Here is a 17,888-nt window from a genome sequence, read left to right on the forward strand (position 1 = left end):
TCTTACACAAAGAAATTTCAGCAGAGTGTTTTCAAATACTTCCACACCTCATTTTAGGGAAGAAAAACAGATGAAATAGTGATTATTGCGCTGTATTTCCCTTCTCACTCTGTATTTAAAATGCATTTTATGCTCAATAAGTGTACACAACTAAGGTTAATTATGGCTATGCAAGGATCTTACCAGGCTCCTTCTTCTCTCTCTTAGGTTTAGGGGTTTTAGCTGCTGCAGCTGATGCATTCAGCGAGTCATCCCCACCACCCTCAGCTGGCACACCACCAAACTCTTCATCAAATTCCATTTTTATTGCTAGAGAATCAGTTTCACCCTAAAATTACAAAATAAAATAAATTACACCTTTGCATCTCATGATTGAACCCCAATAGTTTTGTAGACAGTAATTAACGAATGTAGACTAATATACTGACATTTGTTGAATAGTCTTGGAAAGAATTATCTCAATAAAAACACCTGAACAATAAGCAGCCACAAGAGGCTTGCAAATGTGAAAGAAATCCGGTCCAAATTTCTATGCATTAGGTCAGCAAAACAGCACAAATACAGCACCCATGATGATCTGGTGATTTGGATTTATGCTACAGGAGCATTAAAATACCCCAGCTAAATAATAAATAATTTAACTGTAGCAGTCATTTTGGTTTACCTTTTTCTTTTTCAGCAGTTTCCTGCTGGCATCAGCTTTCATGGCAGATGTAATCTGTGGGACTATTCTTCTGCCAAATGGTGATGGCATGGTCTCTTCCAGCTGGAGTTTCTTCATCTTGGGTTTACCAACTTTGCCTTTTATTGGTTTGCCAACCATGCCAGCCAGAACATCTTCCCTCTCCTGTGCTTCTACTTTCTAACAAACAAGGGGAGGCAGGAGGGGGAAACACATTATTTTTTAATGAGGACAAAGTGATGATTATTTAAGATTCAGCCCTTTTTTTTACATAGAGTGTAAGGCTCCCCTTTTAGTTCTCACTTGAATTGGAACACACTTTTCAGTTCTGGAACACTGACCACTTAATCTTGGTAAATTCATTACCTGGTAGAGTTAAGAATGACACTTCTATTCAAGGATAAATAAACACAAGCTTTTGAACACTGTTAGACTGAAAAATTTTTCTCCTATCAAGTTTCTACTTTGCAAAAATAGGTCTGGTACTGTTGTAAACCTCCATTATTTTAGCATTTGAAGTGTGTCACTTCAAAAGATTGCACCAGCCCTTTTCAGACAACATGGAAAACTGAGGTTCAGCATGTTCTTCACCAATAGCACTTTATCTTTTTTCAAAATTACTGATGAGACAAACTAAGGTCCCCTCATACAGTATTTATGATCTACACACTAATTATTACCATTACCAGTTACTACTCCCAGGTTTTTGTCACTTGAGAACAAACTCTCTCCTGGTGATTTTTCTTTTAACATCACTGTCTTGGAAAAAAACATTAAACTGGATAGATGCAAGAGACAACCCCTGCGAAACACTACCAGGAACACAAATATCCAATATTGCTTTCGCAGTTACCATTGTATTTCGAAATTATTTTGATTCAAATGTAGCATTTTAAAATTATTTTTCTTAAATTTTAATAATTTTATTAGTTAGTTCTTTTAGTGAAATTAATTTCATTAAATTGGATTTCATTTTTTGATTTCCATTGAATTTCATTGTTTTAGAAACATATGTAAAGTAAAACATACTTCAAGCTCTTCAACAAAGGCCGCTAGATCTTCTTTCCAGAGATCTGAAGGAGATTTCCTTTTAAGGTCATTTAGTTCTCTCTCCTAGAACATCAAATTGGCATAGAGAATGTGAGTTACAAGTACAGCAAATGCCATTGAAAACTGAGCATTCCCATTAGGCACAGCATCCATTACTGTATCATTTCAGAACAAGCCTTCCATGGTGACCAACCTTGGAATCTCTCTGCTTAATCAACTCTTCCACTTTCTCTTTTGTCAGTGACCACAGGGACATGTTTAAGATGTAGTTGAAGTCAGGGCCAGAGGTTGCCCCAGAAGCAGAGGAAGCGTCGTCATTTGCATTCTGTGAGTCCTCCTCTTCTGCCGCCTGAGGCGAAACATTCACAAGGAAAAGTGTCAGTGATCTTTAATTAAAAGTTACAGTGCTCTGTGCACTGTAACTCTGCTCCACAGCACCATCACAGAGCAGTAAGATGTGCCCTCACAGATTCAATAACCTGAGCATTTTTGGACCTTTCCAAAAGGCCGTGTTCCTGTGACCTTCTACAGCTGGATTATTTAATCATTTTGATGTAAGAAAACAAATGGACCCTGGTGCTAGAGCCACATGCCCCATGTGCTGCTGGCTGCAGATATTGATGCTGTCCCACCTGTGTCACAGGGCTGGGACCTTTGCCCTTTGGACATTCATTCCTGCTCCTTTAGAAAATGAGCACAGTCCTTTGGTAAGAGCTGGCATCAAAGCCCCAATCATACAAACTGAGGTTTGGAAATAAATCAAAATTTCTCATAATAATAGCCTTGTTATAAAATACAACTCATTGCATAGAGTTAAAATACAGTATTGAAAATACAAAACATGTGAAAAGAAAACAAATATCTAAAGCAAGGACATAGACACAGAAAAGGGATGGCTGACTGAAATCTGAAGCTGCTTTTCAACACAGTTCCATCTTCCCATAGTAATGGGGATGTAATTTTGAAGTTAAACTTGTCACATCTCTTTTTCGGAACAATAAAAACTGCTCAGTTTTAAAAAATGCAGAAATAAATATAGGTCAAGGTCAAGGTCAAATTTCCAAAAATTAATTTAAAAGTCATAGCTGTATAATATCCATGTTTCTTTACAGAAAAAACAGTAAATTATATAGAAATAATTACATTTAGTAATTAGTTGTATGTCTGGGGTAACTGATGCAGCATTTCCTGTATCAGCCAATCAGAAATCAAGTTGCCAGTTTTTATTTGGGTACATTATGAAATCCAGTCCCCTGCAATCTCATTTTTCAGACTTGTATTGTCTAGTTTTCTTCTAAAATTATCCACATACAATACCAATATTATGTGACTATATTTTTGTGTAAGTTTATTTTTTTTTTATGGAAGCCAATAAGAAGTAATGAATAATGTTTTTAAAGTGCTGTGTGTGTTATAAATTTAGACTATCAGAAAATAAGTAGTGTCATTGATAACTGTAACAACACCAACTATATCTAGATTATTACCTTTTCCTGTGCTTCTTTCCAGGCTTTTACTGGATCAGATTCATAACCTCTCTGGACCAACATCTGAATCAAATCTCTTTTTGATCTGTTCTCTACAAGACACATGAAAACACAGAGCAGGGGAAAAAAAAAAGAAGGAAAATCAATGTAATGAGAATAAATTCCTTGCATGCAAGTATTGTCTACCATACTTGAATAATTTACAGACTGTTAGCAATTCTAACTTGTATTTACTCACCAATGGTAATTTTTCCTTGTATCTTCTCCAGGATGAAGCGAGCCTGGTTGTTGAGCTTGGTGGACTCTGCACCCAGCATTCCCACGAGCCACTCCTTGCGCAGGCTGTAGTAATGCAACCGCAGATCAAAGAACTCCTTCAGGATGTCCTGCACGGTTTCATACTTCTTTAAGCACCCCATGTGATCAAACAGCACCTATAAAATACATTGAATACTTTGAGAGAGGCTGCAGAACTCAAACTTTGTTAGTCTTTGTGTGAGTGTTTGTTTCTACTGCACATACAAATGCACTGTACAAAAAGTGGCATTTTGAGGGGTGTGGATTCAAACCTCACTGTGGAGCTGCACAGCACAGAGCTGGATGACTCAATTTTTATTCATAAGTAGATTTAGGATGAGATTTACGGTAGCACATTCAAACAAAAAGATAGCTATATAGAGAAATATGCCTGAATTCACTTGAACGACTGATTTTATCTACATATTAAAGCTCAAGTTCAGTAGCAACTAATGATTCACAATTATTTAATGTAACAGTTGAAAAGCTTAATAATCCTTAATAATCTTTCAATTCAGCCGTGAAATCTGTCACTTTTCAGCTGTGAAAACTACCATCCTTCAAGTTCAAGCAAAAGTAAGAAATCATTTTTACTTGATAGGTGGAATCAATCCTGCCTGGCTTCTGACATCTCCAGTTTAGACATTTATAGGTGAACTAGTCACCCTTGGTGCCCTCCATGGTCAACTGAAAGAAATAAACCCCTCTAGGGGGTAATTCACCCATCCAAAATATCTGTTAGGGAGTTGGGGGACAATGGCCAGTTCACATAACTTTTTAAGGTGCTTACTCTAGGGCAGATTAATTCCCACACAGGTACAGAAAGCAGCCCTTATGATTTATTTCAGCAGACAGAAAAGCAGGATTCAACTGCAAAACATTTTGTAATCTGTGAAACGTAAAACTGACAACAGATACTCACAGTAGCTCCTGCAATTGCTTAAATGTGTGAAAAACACCATCATCCTGATTTGGTAGATTTGCTTTTCAAGAACAATCTACAAAATTAGTTGAGCAAGGTCTGTTTCCTCTTACAATTTTTTGGTCTTTAACTTACTGTTAACCTATTTTCACACAGCTTTTGATGTACACAACAATAGCAACATTAATGATATTTGTGTTTTGTGATAATATCTGAAAGTAGCATCTGCCATAAAAAAAACCCCTGTTTTTCCAATATCTGTAAAGACAGGATGTTTGGAAATCTTCTGGCCAAAATTAACTTACATTCAAATCCCCCTCAGAACAGATGGAATAGAATATTTATTCATATTCTTAGCAATTTGCAGCACTATTACATCTTCAGTAGCTTAAGTACAGGGTTTGCTGTACTTTACCACCTAAAACTGGATTTATGCTGGTGGAAACATTGGATCATTTAACTCCTATTAGAGAAGCAATAGTCCTGCAGAAAGTGCAATTTTGAAAAAGTAACTTGTCTCAAGTTTAAAACTCAAATCTAATCATAATACGGCAGAAAGTTATTTGTATGATCTACTTTATATTAACCTTTTGGTTAGCTGCACAGGAAATTTTCAATTATAGGAAAGCGACCACCCCAGGCCTATCTTATTTGAAAGACTCATCAGGACTAAAATGGATTTGCTCATTCACATTGACTTAATATTGGTCAACATAACAGTTTTCTACTATTTAAACAATTTCAAAGACACAAGGCGCTGTTCAATAACAAGAACCAAACTATACTACAAAAAACATTTGAGTTTACAACAAGCAACAGTAGGGATTCTGATAGCCAAACATGAAAAAGTTACCATAGAATTACAAGTAAGACTTGTTTGAAGCTTAAAGACTTTGTGCAATCCAGCAGCTTCTGCCTGTGCAAGTTTTTCTTCTGTCATCTTCACAACAAATTTCACAGTTGTATCAGTGTGGTATTCCTTGTAGTCAGAAATTAATGCTGGAGTTTTTTCAGTCCCATTCAACATAGGTTCTAGAACCTGTTCTTTGTACACCTGTTAAAAATAGGGCAGCATAAACCWGAAACACTTGAAATGCCTTAAAACYAAAAACCAATTGCACAACACCAACTTTCAAAGCTCTGTGCATTACATCTGATACTAGTTATAATTTACAGAACCAGTATAACCTGCAAAATGCAGGCCAAGACTAGCACAAACATAAGAGGCATCTAACCAGGACAGAAAAGGCTACTGTAAAGTGGATTAACTATGAATTCAGCAGGAGAAGCAGGTTTTCTTTCTAGTATGGACAGGTGATGACACAAATAGAAAACCATTTTCTACAAAAGCAAGCAGAAGAATGAAACCATATTCCCTTCCATGCACATATAACCAGAAATTGTGTTAGAAATTCATGCAGATGAAGGATTAAATAATTTAACAAGGATTTTTTTTTGTTTGTTTTGTTCACATTAAAATGTATTTCACGTTTCCTTACCTGGGTCCATGTCCTTACAGGAAGCTCTGTAATCTCAACTGTGTTCCTGTCCACCACAAATATTTCACCACTCACTACATACTGATTTTGACCAAGTTCCTGGATAGTTCCTTTGAAGTTTTTGTAGTTTGGGAGCTGAAATTGGAATAACCAACAAAGTGGTAATGGTAAATGTCAGGAAAATATTTTTTTCCCATACTCCATACAGTTATCACTGTATATTGCACTAACCATCGATAAAACTCTCATGCCTGTGAAAATCTGAAGTCGTAGGAAAAATACCACAGAAAAAAAAACAGAATACACACATGCAAGTGACAGGACTAAGTATCCTACTGCCCATACAGTAGAAAAATAGTTAAGAAGATGCAGCTGAACCCAGTGAGGTACTGGAGTTTTGTTTTGATTCTTTTGGGTTTTTTTTTTCCTCTGTTTTGAAAACTCTAGGCACAAAGCATGACAGAAAACAGATTAACACCCCAGTCTCACAATAACTTTACTGAAGTGGGGCTACCTCCCTTAATAATTTTTTTCCATTGTTGTGCTGTTTGGCAAAGACAGTGGAACCCATCCAGGCTAAACCATACCTAACAGGCTGAGGAATTATTTTTAACAGGATCGATTTCCTTATCCAGATTACCATGAGGACACAAGCACATACCAACACACGTAAATGAGGTAGACGGAGGCAGAATTGCCTCTTTCAACCAGGGAGCTTCAATTGACTGTGAGACTACACAGAAGGCCTAGGAGTCCTAAAGGAATGGCAATTGATTGCATTAACTTATAAAAAAAAAAACACAACTGATTGTTCCCAAGAATTTGCCAAAGGAAAGTCACTATGTCATGAAAACTGACAGTGCACACTCAGTGAACTGTGATCCAAATAGAGAAGAAAAAATGTTTCTGCTTTTATGACTTGGTAAACACAGCCAAAGAGCAATATTTATCAGTTGTAAAATTAAGGTTACATCAACTGAATTTCATCTCTTGGTCACAGATATTATGGGTTCACACAGGGATTCTTCCTGCCCAATCTGTTTCACTCCACTTCTGGGATGATTTCTAAAATTTTGAATAAACAGAACCTAAATACAGTTTAGAGGCTGCTGATTTTCTTGAACAGCAACATTATCTTCCCCTCTGCTTACAGATGTATAAAATGAAACAATTCAGACAAGAGAGAAGAAATGCTAAGTTTAGCTGAAGACACATAAGCATCTTCAAAAAGAGAGTGATACAACTTCTTACTATACTGCCTTGTCACAACTACCCTGTAAGACTTGTAACAGTCAGCAGACTGAACAAAGAGTCCTTTAAAATAACTGCAAAAAATACAAATAGCAATGTTTTTGCTTCCAGGTAAACTTCCCCAGCCTCATCCCAACAGCCAAGTAAAGCTTCTACATAAAATTAATGGGACAAACCAACTCAGATGTTCCAATAATCAAGAAGTTCTAAAGAGATGGGAATTAATTTCATAAGTACAAACATAGAAAATATCAACATATACTATTATTTTTACCATTGGGTGGGGATCTAGGCCATCCAGCATTCGTCTGACATTGTTTACAATCTCTCTGGTATCATAGTTGGGAAGTTTGCATGCCCATCCAGTACCAATTCCTTCAGCTCCATTTACTAAGACCATGGGAATGATGGGAATATACCACTCAGGCTCCACACGTTGGTTGTCATCATACAGAAATTTTAGCAAGTTGTCATCCACCGATGGAAAAAGTAGCCTTGCTAAAGGGCTTTGAAAAGAAAAAAAAAGAAAACCATTTAATCTCAACTCCAGCAAGTAAAGAACATTTTGCTTTAATAGTCCTTGGGCCCAGATATGATCAATTTGTAGATTTTTCTCATGTCTTCCTTTCTCTTTGCCATTCTGAAGCTGAAAATCCAACATACACGTCTCCTCAGATAATGAAGGTCTTCCCAGTAGAAGAGTGTGTTCATAATAGATGATTTTTGCTTCCTTCACAACTCATATACCTGGTACACCTGGTACAGCAACTGGTGACATTTAACATCCAAAAAATACTCTTTGAAGCTTTCAAAACACACAGCTCGATGTGACACTGGGGCACCCAGTAATAAAGCAACACAGGGCCCAAACATTTCCTTGAATTATTATATTATCCAGAATTTCCTTGCTTAACTGTATGAGTAGCAGTCTCTGCAAATGCTAGGGATGTTCACACCCACACTTGGAGATCCAAAGCAAAATATGAACCTCTATCACAAGATTTCAATACATCTCCATTTCTCTCCACCCAACACAAAAAAAAGATAAGAAAAAGAAAAGAAAAAAATTGAAGTGTTGTCTAAGGATGAGTTTGATAACAAGGCTATTTAAAAATATGCATTAAGCTTTACAGTTGTGTTCACCTTAACATGGTGAAAATATAGCGAGGGCTGGCAGCATCCTTTCCACCATGAAGCCTGGTGCCAAACTGGCCAATAGGTTGTAGCAGATTCACATTGTTACTTCCCACAAAGTTCTGAGCCAAGTTGACGATAGTCATCATTAATGCTTGCTGCAAGAAAATACATATTCATAGTAATAGGTATGAGACAGTCTAACCCAATCAGGCAGTAAAATCTATTTTTAATGCCCCAAAATTGTGTGACTAACCTGAATTAATTTTTTTTTAAAGCAGTCTCCCTGAGAAAAGACTGTTGCACCTATTACAAGGGTGGCTGGGAAAAGATATTCTATGCTTATGAAAATCCCTGAGCTTCTCAATTTTTTCTAAAGCACTTCTGTGGGGGAAGAAAAGGGACACAAACTGATCACACTTACATACACAAACCACTACCCATTGCTTCTAAAGGGAGAAGAGAAGGGATGGAGGCACTGTTAATATTTGCTAATATTTCAGCTAAATATAAACAAAACAGGAGCTAGAAATATCCTTTGTTCTGACACTGTATAAAGTTTTTGAACAACAGTGTCTCTGCTTCTTTCCTTAAAATACAGTATTTCTTGTTTCAGACAAAAATTGTCCTAGTACGTAATTCCTATATTCCCATGATCTGAGAATCTAGAAGCTGCCTAGGTACTTATCTACTATTTTGCCACAATCCACAACATATTTGGAGTAACACTGCAAAGTTACTTGTTGAAGTAACAAACACTTGGAAAGACAGGAAATACACTCTTATTAAGCTACATACTCTTCGGTTCATTTTCTTTAAAGGTACATCTGTGATGAGTAGCCTTATAGTGAATGTTTGCAATTTTAATACCACAAAAATTTCTCTAATATTTTATATAGGCTTAAAATTCTCACAACTTCACCACCCTCCATACTCACCTCCCCATGGTGATAAGCTGACATTTCAGCCACAGAACCAGCCAGCTGAGCAACCTTTACTTCACGTTTGTCATTTCTCTTAAAGCAAGTGAACAGAACCTTGCGTTGCCCTGGTTTCAAACCTGTTAAGAAGAACATCACATTTTCAACATGCACACAAGCAAATGTTTTAAAGTGATAAACTTGTTTTGCCTTATTATCATTTCTGATCTCTCAAAATAAGTCTAAACATTAAATAGAAGCAAATTCACACTCTAATATTAACAAAATAATACATAATTTTTAAAAAGCAATAGAAAATATTTTGCCAAACTCAAAAAATTACCAAGAAAGTGGAAACATAATCTTTTCAGCCAATTATACAGCATCCAATCATTCTAGTAAACATCAACATGATCCTAAATGTACAATTTCCACAAGTCAAGAATTCTTTCCATTCTACTCAGCAAAAAACCTTTTCCTAAGAATATCAGCACAAACTCAGCAATGACAACTGTAACTGTAGCTTACATGTGTTTCACAGCATTCTGAAATATTACTTTTGTGTGAAATTCTCAAATAGGCAATAAAATTAAAAAAAAAAAAAAGAAAGGTTATCCCCTTTAGATCTTTTAAAGATTTAAGAAAGAAGCCAGTCTCTGATCTTCTGGTTAATTTTCATTGCTTAGGCACATTTTAGGAACAACACCTGTGTGGAAGGCATTGCATCGTATTTCCTGGATATTATCTAGAACTTGATAACCAGTTCTAGATCATGCTTATTGAGCTATTTGGTGTTTTAATTCACATACATTTCTGAAATACACTAAAATATTGTTAAATATTACCATTACTACACTGGGTCAGATAAGAGCAAAAGCTGGAAGGAAGACAAAAAATAAGACTGCCTTCAACTTCCTTTTCATTTAAATGCATAATATCCAAACTTTTCTACAATGTGTCTAGATCATGGTTTTCTACCAGCAATCTACTGAATATAACAGACAAAGTATTTCCTTCACACAGGAGAATCACCAAGTAGTAAGAATTGTAACTAGGAGCTGTGAAGAGTAAGTCAAAATGTTCCCCCTTTTAAGTTTTTTTTTCTGAGATTTGCCACCAGACTGGTATATTATACCACCTAATGATGCTAAAGGACAAAATCCATTGCTAGAGCACTACACCTGCTGAAAAATTCACTTATCTATGCCCAGAATGCAGAATTACAGCCAAAGTTGGCAGAAACACTCAGGAATTATATATAATATTTGTAATATTATATATACACCTACATTATGTTACATACATATACAGACACACACAAATATATGAATAGCTATTCATATAGCTATGTTCCCTTCTTATTTTCTTACATTTCTGTAGAAACAGAGTACTGCAAGTTCATAGTTTAAGATTCAGCAAAATCATTCTGCTGTTTCTGAGAAGGCAGTCTGGGTACAGCATGTTATAAGGAGCAAAGATCTCTGGAAACATACAGCTCTGTTGGTACCCAGGCATGGGATGGACTAATTTTGGAGAAGCTGAAACAGAGACTGAAATTCTTTGGCCCCCTAGGAATGTATCTGCATACCTAACTCAGTTTCATTCTGCATCAAAGCTGGGGATCCATACTACCAGGAAGCTACTGCCCCTACCCTCTGAACTATCCCTGTCTCTCATTCAAAACACAAAAGGCTCTTGCTGCATGAATATTTTGGTACAGGTCTCTAGTGTCAAGAAGGCAGGCCAGCTCCACTATGCAATGTACTGAGAAGATAAATGCACTTGCCCTCTCCCCAAAGTCCCAAGGCCTTTTTTCCCATCTCAATAAGCTTGTGCATACAGACAATGACATGGGCAGAATTCCTGCTCATGCTGCCTGCAGAGAGTTTTACAAATGAAGCTGTAGTATAGTAAGCTGCTCCTTTTAAATGTTCACATTATCGCAAGGGGGAGGGTTAGTAAACCTGACTGACAGGAGCCTAGCAAGATTACAGGTCAGTAAACACTAGAGCACTGCCTGTGGTGCAAGACTGAAGGGAGAAAACATTTGCATCTTCATCTGCACTCAGCTGCTGGCTTGAATTTTAATTATTATAAGCACTTAAAAGATTTGCTTTCTCTGATGGTTTGAGCAGAAACAAAGCCGCCTGCAGGGCCTAGGGAATAGGCACAGCAGCAGTTCAAGCTTCCTCACAGAAGAAATATGGCAATTCCTTAGCACATAAATCACAGAATTGCACTTGGAAGGGACCAYAGCAGCTCATCTGCTCCAACCTCCCCAGGCAGGATCATCCTAGAGYACTTTGCACAGGATATAGTCTCTCTCAAATATCTCCAGTGAGGGAGAATCCACACCCTCTCTGGGCAGTCTGCTCCAGTGTGTGCTCACTGCACAATGAAGAAGTTCTTCCTCATGTTCAGGTGGAATATCCTGTGCATCAGTGACTGTGCACTGCCTCTTGTACTGTTTGGCACCACTGGGATGATCCAGGCTCCATCCTCTCGACACCTCCCCTTCAGGTACTTAATACACATTGATAAGGTCCCCTCGTAACCATCTCTTGAAACTGAACAGACCCAGCTCCCCGAGCTGTTCCTCATAAGGGAGATGCACCAGTCCCTTAAAATCATCTTCATAACCCTCCACTGGACCCTTTCCAGGAGCTCCAAATCTCTYTTGTACTGAGGAGCCCAGAACTGGACACAGCCCTCCCTCCAGATGTGGCTTGACCGAGGGGCAGCATCACCTCCTGGCTGAGCTCTTCCTAATTCACTCCAGTACATTGTGATATGAAATGGTAACAGACAAATACACAGAAGTTCTTACATTCTCTACTTGAATGCATTGATTTCAATGCAAAGCATAGCTTTAAAAAACACCAATAAACAGCAATAGTAAAAAAAATCATAAAGAATTATCAGCTTACCATCAACAAGGGAAGGGATAGATCTCTCGTTGTCTGAATTTGAGAAAAGGATCAACTCCTTGTTAATGAAATCATTGTAAGTCAAATGTTTTGTTGCTGTACCATATAAAAATTGCTGAAAAAAAACACATACATTATTCATTCAATACAAAAACTACATTACATTTAAATCTCACCTGGCAGATTTATTACTATTATTTAGGACTCACCTCAGGAAGGCCGTGTAGTCGACGCTGTCGTCTGTCTTCCATGAAATTTGTTAACCATTCTTTTCGGTCATCAATCTTCTTCTTACTGAAGGCCTGGAAAAATTSCAAGCACACCAAAGCATCAGCATATAAATGTTTGTGCAGATATATGTTACTTTAGTTAGAATTTTAAGTATATTGCACTATCTGATCAAGTATTCAATAAGGCTTATTTGGACAAGCTAATCCATATAACTAACATTTAAATTTAAGGAGCAGTACCAGTACATGACTTTTCAGACATTTTTGCACAAGGTTTTTTTAAATGACAGATCTCTCACTGATTGCAATTTAAATTTATATTGTTTTCTGAAATACAAATCTGAAATCTGCACACATTTAGACAAATCTTGTCATTCTTCTTCCCCTTTTCACATCAGAGCTGTCCTTTGACACACAGGTTTTAAGATCTTTCCCCACACAGCTTTAAGGTTGGGTACATCATTAAGACTGAGCTAGAACCAGATCTCATCATGAAAATCCCCTGAAGGCATAAGAAAAAAATATCCCACTCTTCTTGTCCTCTCCCTGCCCTCCTTGCTCTGWCAGGAACTTGTAGCTGCTCCTGACTGGCCATCCTTAGTCCTCTTAGGAAAACTGACAACCTGACAAAAATGACACTGCACGAAAAGTCTCAGCCAAAGTTTGGGCCAGCTGACTGACGGCCTCAGCTTTCATGATGACAAGGCACCACTTTCCAGCAGCCACTTTTCACTACAAAAGGACACAGGAATGTTGTGACTTTGTGGTGTTACAGAAACAGCCCCCCTTCAGTAAGTTTCTTGCCCAAAAAAAGAGAAAAATACATAAAAACTGAATATGTGGCTTAAGCAAGATTTTGACTATTTTGGGAAAATTCGGTGAGATACTAAAGTACTGCCTTCTTTTCTCAGGGAGAAATATAGAAATACCATCATGTCCTGAGTTCAACCACTCTCCTCGATAAGAACACCATCATCAGCATGAGCTGGTGGCTGCTGAGGTGTAACAGAGGTGAACAGCTTTCTCTCAGACTGACAGAACACAATTTTAGATAACAGTGAGGATCAGCCATAATTGGTGTTGGGCATTTTTCAATTTTCCTTTTTCTTTGTTCTCCTACCTTTTTTTCTCTCTAATGCCATCTACCATTAAAATACAAATTAAAGTAGATAAAAGTTGAAATTTCTTTAGAAATTTCTTTAGAAATTTCTTTAGAAATTAGATACTTTATACTTTGTCCTTCCACAAGCTTATTTTGAAACACAGGTGTTTTTCTGCACAAAACTATCTGCAAGTCTTCAAACTCAAATATGTAGAGCACATGCATGAATACATATATGACACACTGATATATCTTCAACGAATAAGCAATATTTATCTGATCTTACTCACTCAGAAATAAAGAACAGACCCCTAAATAGATGTGAAACTTAATTTGTTTGGGCTCTATTTTACTTTTACTCCCAGTACATTTTTGCATATTCTATCTTTAAACGCAATTCTGACTGTAACATTTCTTGATATTAACATCACACAAATTACCAAAGCTAAAAGTAGAAGGTGGAGCTCATTTTGTGGTGTGGATTAAGCTAATTTCAAAATTTAAAACATTTTCCAAATTATTMTTTCTCCTCCCAAAGTACTTTTTTCAGGTACTCCAAAAACAAGCAAAAACAAAACAAACCCTGTTAGGACTTCCTTATGTGCCATTTTCAGCACACAATGAAAACTAAAACATAAAATATGGAAGCAGTTTTGTAAGCACTTACCAGTGTGATGGCAGCATCATCCTCAGGCCCAGCGTATCGAAACAAGATCCGATGTCTTTCCATGTCAGCAAAATATTCTTTTGCTTCTTTAGCAGTGCTGGTACCCAATCCTGYACAATAAAATAAAATAGTTACTCAATATTCAAAATTTAGGTTTTATTATTTTACCCCTTTTATTTTACTGGAAATATTATAAAATCACTATGTAAGACACTACAATGAAAACAGCTATAAATAAAACTTCATAGCATTGATTTATCATTATTTATTCATAGGGTTCGCACACTTGTTTTTAAACAAACCTTTGTAGTACTTTATCTTCCATGCTTTATGATTTTCCATATGCTTTTTCCACTCATCAAATTCAGGAATACTATAGAAGGAAAGTTCTTGCTTATTTTTGCTTGCCTTTGAAAAAACAAACAAAGAGAGTCAACATTTCTATTTGTGCTGTAATTAATCCATAAAATCTCAGAACAACATAAAATAACAGAATCCATACCTTCACAATAGGGGTGATGAATTCCTCAAGAAAACCATGTTTCAASAGTGATGGCCAATTGTGATGAATAAAATTGATCAACAAGCCCTTTATGTGAGATCCATCCTGATCCTGAATCAGACAGAACATGAAAACATGRGCAAATCTTACAAAATATCAGATTCCCAAAACCACCAGAAAAAAACACTCACTGGCCTGAATACATCAAAACAATGTGTGATGACAGAAAGCATAGAAAAGAACAGCTAGTTTTAATTTGGATTCCAAACTGGACCTGGGTAAGAAATAACCACCTGTGAATGTCACTGTCCCTGAGCTTTYAATAAGCTCTTCCACATTTTAATAAGCCAAACACAGAGTTGCAGTTTAAAGTCTCTCTGCCTGTGGCATACTTTTGCTGAGAGGTAGGCAGCTCTTCCAGACACCACAGAGTCGAATTTTTGTGGAAAAAAGCCAAACCTGGCCCACARTTCTCATTGGTGGCAAGATGTTCGATAGTTAAATCATTAGATTATCCAAAAATAATTGCCTACATTTTTATCTCTATCTGACTTGCTAGCAATACCACCTCATCTACTGTCCCCTTTTGTCCTTACTTTCAATATATTTTTGAATTTTCAATAGCGTGTTTTTATTATTATTTCGGCTACTTGCTATTTTGTACAGCAAAGTTCAGTTTTAGAACAACTAAAGCAACACAAAGATAAATTAATCCCTTAAATGAAATTGCAGCAAAACACACTGTAAAAAGCTCTGTAGATTAAAACCTGAATTTCAGACTTACCTGATCTGTCATGATCATAATTTTTCCATATCTCAAACTTTTCAAAGATTCTGGATCTTCATAGCTTTTCTTGTATTGTAATCCAACTATTTTGATGATGTTGTTGATTTCTGCATTTTCCATAATCTRTACCAAAAAAGTTACTTTTGCAGTCAGTGTAAAAAGCACCGCTTTTTACAAAAATCAYGCYTTATAGATACCTTTTCAATGCACCCTGGCCTCAACTTCATAAGCTTTTTACTCCCACCCCTTGAAGCCCTCACACTTGTAACTATTTCTTCTGCACATGCAAATTCTCGAGACTGTGCCASTCTTTCTCCTCTACAGCCAGAGTGCTTTGGGTTGGGAAAGCTGGGAGAAAACTGCATGTGTAACAAGAAGTCATCTCACAAAGCTTCTCCTTCCATTATTTGTATGGGCATCTGCTGTAAACCTCTTATTACAAACRAATTATGGATGGCAGCAGGAGAAATATGATGGGGTAACGCTGCTGCCTGGTGACTCATGCTGTGAGTCCATGAAATCCCATGGCAATGGAGAGAATGCAAAGTTTTAGGGTTTTTAAATACTTGTGTGAAACGTGAATCTGAGTCATAGCAAAATTTCCTTTCACTTGAAAAAGAAATGAGCTTTACCATCCCAGTCTGCACTGCTACAGMTAATATTTACAGGATTATCTCAGGCTTTAAAGTAGCTGGTACTTTATGAAATCCCAGTCACAAAACTTTCATGAAATAATTAAAAATTAAAATACAAAGATGTAAATCTAGAAATCAAAAATAAAGAGGAGGACACCCATCTGCCAGCAAAAATGAAAGGACAAAACCACACACCTGTTTGTGAGAAGCTTCTCGAACATTGAGAATTTTGCCCCTGAGTGGGAAGACTCCGTATCTGTCTCTCCCAATAACACCTAGGCCAGAGACAGCTAAAGATTTGGCTGAGTCTCCTTCTGTCAATATCAACGTGCAGTCCAAGGAATGTTTGCCACCTGCAGGCCAGGAAGAAGTAGAAGGAAGGCAAAAAAACCCAGAAAGTGTAATTCAAATAAAAGAAATACAATTGAATTCTTCCTATCTATCTACATTAGATCGTTAAAATAAGCTGAATTATTCTTCTTAGGGATGGCCTCCCATGCCCCTAAAACTGCACAACAATGAGTATCCTTGCCCTTAGCAGTGCACTACGGATGGCTATGGACAAGGARCAAAACAGACAAAATGGGATGCAATGGTGGCACATCTTACACAATGGCTCCCACATGTCTGCACAAAAAAAGACAGATTGCTTCTCTCCCTTTACCATTTCATTTTGCTAGCTGCAAATTTCTTACACACATACATTATGCATGTCTGCATTACATACAGGAGTTACTTCTCATTCTGYATTTCCCTTTTCCTCACAGGATATTTTAAAAAGTAATTTATTAAATCACATTTTTGCGGGTTTCCCTTATTATTGTCTATCTGCTAAAGCCAGACAACTCCACGAAAAGCTTGTCAGAAAAGCTCAAATGATGAGAACATTTGCACTTATYATACCTCACAAATTTCTTAAACAGAAAAATAAATCTCTACTAACAGTGTAATATTGACTGTACAAGACACACAGCATTTTGGTGCCTGTGTGCCCAGTGTGCTCAAAACTGGAATGACATTTATTTTCTACCTATTGCAACAGCAGCAATGGAATAAATAACAAGCAGGCTGAAAAAAAGGAACCCACCCTTTGGCAATGGTGCAAATGCTCATTAAGAAGTTTTGCTATTTTATGAAGGTCTAAGGTAGGAAAGATCTCAAAAAACCTTCAATCTGGTTGAGTCTCACYTCCTGTTAATAACATAGTTTTGAATATACTGGCATTTAAAATGGATGCTGTAATGTACCTTCAGCTCAGAGGTAAAAATGCCCCATCCTTCCTATTACACAGAATTTGCATTCAGCATCTTTGGTTTTCTGAATCAAGAAAAAGCCATTAAGAGTGGCTTAATATAATCTAAGTCAGGTAGTAATTCACACTGTCATGGACTATCTACCAGCAAGGTGGACTCCAAATACCTAGAAAAATACCAGTATGCTGTTTTAGAATAGGTAAGAGCCAATATTTTTCATAAATGAACTGCAGAAAACACATCTGAATGTCATCCAGGTGCACTTTCTTCTGGAATGGATGCAATCAGTAGGAATTAATTCCACAGAAATACAACATTCCAGGTATTTTCCTGAGCAGAGCTATAAAGAACTCAAAGACAAAACTACATGAACTGACAGGTTCAAAAAATGCTTTTATGCTTCACCTGATTTCGTAATCTAGTTGCTCCCTTACAATCCTATATTCTTTATTTTTGCTTTCATTTCTACTTCTCCTCCAACAAGCCACAGAAAGATGTATGGCACTTCAAGATTACAAGAAAGCAAGAATGACCAGRTATAGG

General features: G+C 36.9%; 1 protein-coding gene across 3 annotated transcripts in view; it reads right to left on the reverse strand.

The window, feature by feature from the left end:
* Positions 1-145: 145 nt before the first annotated feature.
* Positions 146-17,888, reverse strand: part of TOP2B (DNA topoisomerase II beta) — a 61,341-nt gene continuing 43,598 nt past the window's right edge. For 2 of the 3 annotated variants that reach the window (XM_057375703.1, XM_057375704.1), the window contains 18 exons: positions 16,288-16,445; positions 15,455-15,580; positions 14,671-14,781; positions 14,471-14,576; positions 14,169-14,278; positions 12,379-12,471; positions 12,170-12,284; positions 9,261-9,382; positions 8,332-8,480; positions 7,463-7,694; positions 5,938-6,072; positions 5,292-5,492; positions 3,458-3,653; positions 3,220-3,311; positions 1,926-2,081; positions 1,712-1,795; positions 665-862; positions 147-328 (listed from right to left, as the gene is read on the reverse strand). In XM_057375703.1, the coding sequence (XP_057231686.1) occupies positions 167-328; positions 665-862; positions 1,712-1,795; positions 1,926-2,081; positions 3,220-3,311; positions 3,458-3,653; positions 5,292-5,492; positions 5,938-6,072; positions 7,463-7,694; positions 8,332-8,480; positions 9,261-9,382; positions 12,170-12,284; positions 12,379-12,471; positions 14,169-14,278; positions 14,471-14,576; positions 14,671-14,781; positions 15,455-15,580; positions 16,288-16,445 (2,546 nt within the window). In that variant the 3' untranslated portion in view covers positions 147-166. Of the gene's footprint in view, positions 329-664; positions 863-1,711; positions 1,796-1,925; positions 2,082-3,219; positions 3,312-3,457; positions 3,654-5,291; positions 5,493-5,937; positions 6,073-7,462; positions 7,695-8,331; positions 8,481-9,260; positions 9,383-12,169; positions 12,285-12,378; positions 12,472-14,168; positions 14,279-14,470; positions 14,577-14,670; positions 14,782-15,454; positions 15,581-16,287; positions 16,446-17,888 lie in introns of all 3 variants that reach the window. The other variant, XM_057375705.1, reaches the window with a different exon arrangement.

The sequence above is a fragment of the Malurus melanocephalus genome, unplaced genomic scaffold (genome assembly GCF_030028575.1).
Source record: "Malurus melanocephalus ecotype Western Australia unplaced genomic scaffold, MMel_1.1 scaffold_256, whole genome shotgun sequence".
Classification (NCBI taxonomy): domain Eukaryota; kingdom Metazoa; phylum Chordata; class Aves; order Passeriformes; family Maluridae; genus Malurus; species Malurus melanocephalus.